The 6,000-nt window shown below is 46.6% G+C and overlaps 1 protein-coding gene across 11 annotated transcripts in view; it reads left to right on the top strand.

Moving 5' to 3' along the window:
• Positions 1-255: 255 nt before the first annotated feature.
• The window catches only part of AAK1 (AP2 associated kinase 1), a 174,897-nt gene continuing 169,152 nt past the window's right edge, over positions 256-6,000 (top strand). For all 11 annotated transcript variants that reach the window (XM_063078924.1, XM_063078919.1, XM_063078917.1 and 8 more), the window contains exons 1-2: positions 256-431; positions 730-1,118. In XM_063078924.1, coding sequence (XP_062934994.1) covers positions 956-1,118 — 163 coding nt within the window. In that variant the 5' untranslated portion in view covers positions 256-431; positions 730-955. The remainder of the gene's footprint in view (positions 432-729; positions 1,119-6,000) is intronic.

Below are 6,000 nucleotides of genomic sequence, written 5' to 3'. Positions count from 1 at the left end.
CTGCTCAGAACTACCTTTTTCAGGGTGCCCTGCGAACGGGCGATATCCACGTTCTTTCCTAAAACTCTCTCTGCACTGAAACCCCCTTCTCCTGGGCCCCCTTCTCGCTGTCGACTCCTTCTCCTCTGTCGCGACAGAGCGGTGGCCGCACGAGAGGCCCCCAGGCCCTCGCCGTGCCGCCCCGGGAGGCACTTCCGGCGGCGGTTCACTTCCTGGTTGGGTGGATGGAGCCGGCGGGAGCGCGCGCGGGGGAGGGGCGGCGGGTCAGTCTCCGCCGGGCGCTCCGGGGATCAGCTGGCGGGCGGGCGGGCGCCTAACGCTGCCCCGGCTCTCGCCTCAGCGCCGCCTCCTCTCCGCGTCGCAGGCAGGCCCGGCGGCCGTGACAATGTTGCGGGGCTGGTAGCTGGGCGCCGGCCGCCGAGCCGTCTCAAGTGGGTGCTGCTGGGATGCTGCCTCGCGGGGCGGCGGGGAGACCGGGAGGACGGGGAGGCAGTTCCCGGCAGGGTCGGCGCTACCCAAGGCGGCCCGAATCCTTCCTTTCTCCGAGCCCTGGGCACGGGGGTCCCGGGTTCTGAGGCCGGGGACGCGTTTTCAGCCCGAGGGGTTTTCTCGCCAGTAAAATGCATGAAGCGTTTCCTCAGGATGATGGCTTTTGCTCCCCCTAGGACTCAGCAGTTGAATTTTTAAGTGTTACTGATTCATCCTCTCTCTCTTCCTCTGTCATCACAGGTTTAAACTTACACGAATCGCTCTCTGGAGGAGGAGGGGACCCACCGCGCGATTGACACGCATATTCCTATAGGCATCCTCCCTCAGCCCCCACCCCCACGGCCGGATTCGGGTGGCTCCTCTCCGAGCTGAAATCCGAGAAGAAATCTTTGGATCTCTTTTCTTAAAAAAAAAGAAAAATTCCAGAAACCATCAGTATTTTGCTTTGCTGCTTCCTATTTGCAAGATGAAGAAGTTTTTCGACTCCCGGCGAGAGCAGGGCAGCTCTGGCCTGGGCTCCGGCTCCAGCGGAGGAGGGGGCAGCACCTCGGGCCTGGGCAGTGGCTACATCGGAAGGGTCTTTGGCATCGGGCGACAGCAGGTCACTGTGGATGAGGTGCTGGCCGAAGGTACGCTGGGACTCAGTGCGCCATAAATTAAAATCTAGTACCGATGCGGCAAGACCCTAGTTTCTAGCTGTTGAATGTATGAATGGGTTTTGACGAATTGACCCTCCCTTCCCCCTTCACTTGCCCTGTGAGTCATTGTCCTTGAAAGATTTAAAATTGAGATTTGAAAGTGACAGAGCTTATGGGGTGGAGGTTGCCGAAATTGTTTACCTCAGTGGCTTTTTTTTTTAAAACGTTTAAGAGGCACCCTCCTCCCCTCATCGAATTATGAGGATCAGAGGAGAGAACGTATGTGTGAAACTATAAAGCTTTATATCAAATGCAGGGAAGTGGGCTTGTCATCCTACTAAAACTTGAAATATTGATGGAAAGGCCGAAGGGTGGGGAAGAGAGCAACCTTTAAAAAGAGAGAGGGGTTTCTCCTTCTCCTACCCAACTTTCCCACTTCCATGAGCAGGCACTGGAAGGAAGAGAGGATTTTCAGAGGATGGAAATGTTTTTTCCGAAAGCAGTTTGTTAGTGGGTTTGACTAGGTTTGTTTTTGGACCCAACTGTAATCAGGTCCCCAGGATATAGCTAAGATAACAGAAATTATATGAAATGAATATGGTTATTTTGAATTCAGTCTAGTAGACCTCTTTTCCTTCCATTTTAGTTTTTATTTATTTTTTAACCAAAAGAAGAATTACTTGAGAGTGGCTCTGATTTTATTTTTCCTTTATTGAAGAGGATATTATTTAGATCTGCTGTATAAATATTTTCTGTGTGTGTTCATCTGTATATCTGTACTCATGTAGATATATATCTTTATCCTCAGGCTTTTGGGAAATCTGCATGTCTCTTTTGGTAACCTTAATCTCGACCTTCATAATTATGGCAGACTCATACTTTTCACAGCCCATCGCCTGCTTATATGCTTTTATTTTTAATAAAAGCAGCAATTTCCTTGGCATGAAGCAATTCAAACTAATTGGATGGGGTCATCCTGCTGTAGGTTGTGTTATAGACCAAGAAGGGTTGAGGGAAGGGGGAGGCCCCTATCCTTGCAACATGGTGGTGGTGGTGAACAGTTTATCAGTTGGGGAAGAGAGAAATCTCAGAGGTCCCTTTAAAAAGAACCTTTTGCAAGCTAAGATTGAAGCAAGGGTCTTGATCTGAGCCTGGGAAATGCCTGTCATGGTGAGTGTTGCAGGCTGGTGAGTGGGTTGGGAAGAGGAAGAAGCTGTGTTTGGCTCTCAGCTTGTGTAAGCACTGGATTCAGCAGGGCCCAATTTTCTGGAGATAGGGTTGAAGCTGGTACTTTAAAAATACAATTTTTAAAAATATAATCTGACAAGTAGTGTCTTTGTGAAATTATTGCCCTTTTTCATTCTCAGTACTGCTGTAGCTGAACTTTATCTGGGGCCTGAGTCACTGTCCATCTGGATCCTTCCTTGTGGGCTTTGGTGCAGCATAGGAGATGCTTCTGTGCCTGCTGCCAGATCCGCACCCTTGAGTCTGATCTGTGCCTTTCATCCCTGTGCCAAAGCCTATGACTGCAGTAGGGTGTAGAAGTGGAGAAGGAGTGTGTGTGAGAGAGAAATTAGGAGGAATGAGGGATACAGAGCTGCTTCCCCTCTGAATGGCCTCTGCTGACCTTGTAGCCCAGGAGCGTTTTGTTCTGCTAGGATGTTGTCTCATCATAGATGGTGTTGCTCTGAGAAGTGCCTGTTCTCCCAGTCTGGAAAGAGTGATGGGGAAGAGAAAAGACAAAAATTGGTCTTTGTTGTCTAGGCTGCCCTCCTCTTCCCTGGAATTCAACCCAGAGAACTGCACACCACATATTGTGATATTTTTAAGTGGAGCTTAGAGCTTGTAGCTCTGCATTTATTCATTAATTTTTTCATTCAGCAAACAGTTATTGCATACCTATGATGTGCCAGTCACTGTGCTAGGTTCTGGAAATATGATATTAAAGTAGATGCTGGAGTTTACATACTACTTTGTGAGATAGAAAATAGCCAATTATAATAGTGATAAGTGCCATCACGGAGATAAGCTTAGGGTGCAGTGGCCCCCAATCTTAGGGAGCCAAGAATCATTTTCTGAAGGAAGTTAGCTGGTGTGGTGGAATCATGGGCACAGACTCAGAGTAGCAAGAGAGAGTATCACGTAAAACTGGGTCTGGCAATGCTGCCCTCTTTGTGCTCTTTGGCTATAATTGAGTTTGAATTTGTGGCTCTTAGAAATGTGTAGATATGTAGGAGCCAGGACATCAAGTATTTATGTAGCATCGACCAAGTTCAAAGGCTTGTTCTAAGTTCTGAGAGGGATGAGGGAGGTCTGAAGTGTGATGTCTGCCTTTAAGGAGCTGCCAATGAATTTGAGAAGACAAGGCATACCTTCAGAAATGCAGTAGCATGGTTACCAGCACTGTCTATAGAGTCAGACAGATTGAGGTTCAAATTCTGGATCTGTTCTTTACTAGCTGTGCGAGACATTCCAAACCTCTTTTGAATCTGTTTCCCTATGGCAGGGGTTCTCAAAGTGTGGGGCCTGGATTGGGAATATTGTCATCACCTGGAAGCTTGTTAGGATTGCAGATTCTCAGGCCTCACTTCATAGACTGTAGGTGTAGGGCTTTAACAAGTTCCTGGAGAGATTCTGATGGAAGCTAAAGTTTGAGAACCACTGCCCCATGGGGTGGTCTTGAAGATTAAATGAGGCAATGTATATTAAGTATTTAATGTTTTTCAGATGTCCAATAAATTAATGGTAGCCATTATTTATCAGCAGCATTACATCATATATATATATAGTTAAGGGGGAGTGGAGAGCAGTGTGAAGGCTAGTTTGGTCGCAGCAATTTGAAACAATCCCTTTCCCCCATTGTGGATGGGCAGAGCCGGATGTTCTTTGCAGAGGCCTTACCAGCTCCTAAAAGGATCAACAGATGTTTTGGATAGCCACGTTTCTCCCCTGGACCCTCTTTGTGAGTCCCCATTCCCAGCCAGAGTTTTCTAAGGACAAAGAGAGTTGTACACTGAGCGCCCAGGGCAGTGGCCAGGCAGTTTAGGGAGGGGTGGTATGGGGGGCTGCAAACACAGACCTGATTACCACCACATCCCACTGACAATCTTTTTCCCTAATGTGGGTAATGGTCTGTGCTTTATAGTGAGGAATTGCAAGAATGCCAAGGAGCAGGTGGTGGGCAAGACAGGAGAATGCTGGCCTGTCATCTCTCCATCAGTAGCATCAGCCTTGCTAGCCTGGTTTCACTAACTAGTACAGCAGGGGCTTGTCTGGGGGGAAGTGAAGGCTCTATGTCATGAGTTTAGAGGGATATGGCTATCTCTAGGCTGGGTGCTGGGGAGGATATTTTCTCTCTCGCTTTCTCAGCAAACATGCCGTGATGAGATGCTAAATCATGTCTGAGTTAATAGGCATATGACGTCGAGGGAAGGTTTGGTTTAAACTTCCAGAATGAGCTTAATGGGAGAATAGGAGCAATGCTCAAAGAAGTACTGAGAAGCTGTGCTTTTATCATATTTCTTTAGCTATATAGGGTCTTATATTTAAGCTTTAGATAATAATTGTTTGTTGAATACCTGTTGTGTCCAAGACTACATTCCAGGGCTGTATCAATTCTGTATAAGGTGGAGCAAGTGACTCCTCAGAACAATTTTCTCATCTGCGCTGAAGGAATACAGATCTAGGGCTAATGAGAACTATCAAGTATGTACTGCTCCCCTACTTTGCCTGTGCTAATTGTGAGAAAAGGGAGCCACTAGTGCCTGTGATAGGAGTGGTCTCAGAAGTTTCAGTGAAGAGGCAAGAAGCTTGAAGCAGAATCAGGTTGGGGAGTGAGATGACCAATGTTACAGACAGGAATGAACAGGGGAGATAATGAGGATGTTGGGCCAGAATGGAAGGTATGTTGGAGAGAAAAGGAAGAAATAAGTTTATGAAGAGCCTTGAGTGCCACGCAGGGAGATTAGTAATAAATACCTGGGGCTTTCTCTTGCTGCAAACACCAATTTGATCCCTTCTACTTCAGATGTCTTTGCCTGCTGGGAAGTCTGGTTTTTAAGAGGCAACTGCAGATTTTCAGGGGGTGGTTTGTGAATGGTGTCTTCCTGGCTTTGGGCATGATGATGGTTATAGCTTTGCTAAATATAGCCAAATCTAGAATTCAGAAATGAAGTCCAGAATAAGCAATTGTCATGGTCACAGCCTTTCCTTTGGTCTTTCTAACAGAGTCAAGCTCATTTAATGAGAGTTGATGAAGAGAGAACAACTATTTCGTATGGGTTTTGAGTGGGAGGGTATGGGGGGAGGTATGCACTTGTATCTCGATAGCTAAAACAGCATGCAGAGTAAACAAGAAAGGCTTGATAAATATTAATAAAACACACACGAAAAAATATTACTTCATCAGAGCCATCATTTTAACTTGCAGTGTTTGGTAGCTGACACTTCAGAAAGGGGCTAGTACCACCATCTACCTTCATCTCTCACTCTTAGGAGGATGAATGCCTTCTGAGCCTACTCAAGAGACAACTGTGACATTTGTGTCTGAAAGAGACAAAAAAATGGTAATAATGGAAACAGTATTATCTATTGAAGTAGCATCTAGCACTGTGAGAAAACAAAACTGCAACTCCAGTCTACTTTTCTGGAGCCATATTTGGTGTGGTGGAAGGAGCACTGCATTATAAATTTGGGAAATCACGGTTTTCAGTTCATTCACTGCCTACTTCAGTAAATGTTACTGCACACTCACTATGTGCCAGGCATCATACAGAGATGGGTAAGACATGGCTCTGCTTTGAGGAACTCACCATCAGAACTTCAGACAGTGAGAAATAGCTGAAAGTGCCATATAGAGGGATGTGGAAGAGAT

The sequence above is a fragment of the Cynocephalus volans genome, chromosome 14 (assembly GCF_027409185.1).
Source record: "Cynocephalus volans isolate mCynVol1 chromosome 14, mCynVol1.pri, whole genome shotgun sequence".
In the NCBI taxonomy this organism is placed as follows: domain Eukaryota; kingdom Metazoa; phylum Chordata; class Mammalia; order Dermoptera; family Cynocephalidae; genus Cynocephalus; species Cynocephalus volans.
This window is presented reverse-complemented; position numbering and strand designations above follow the sequence as displayed.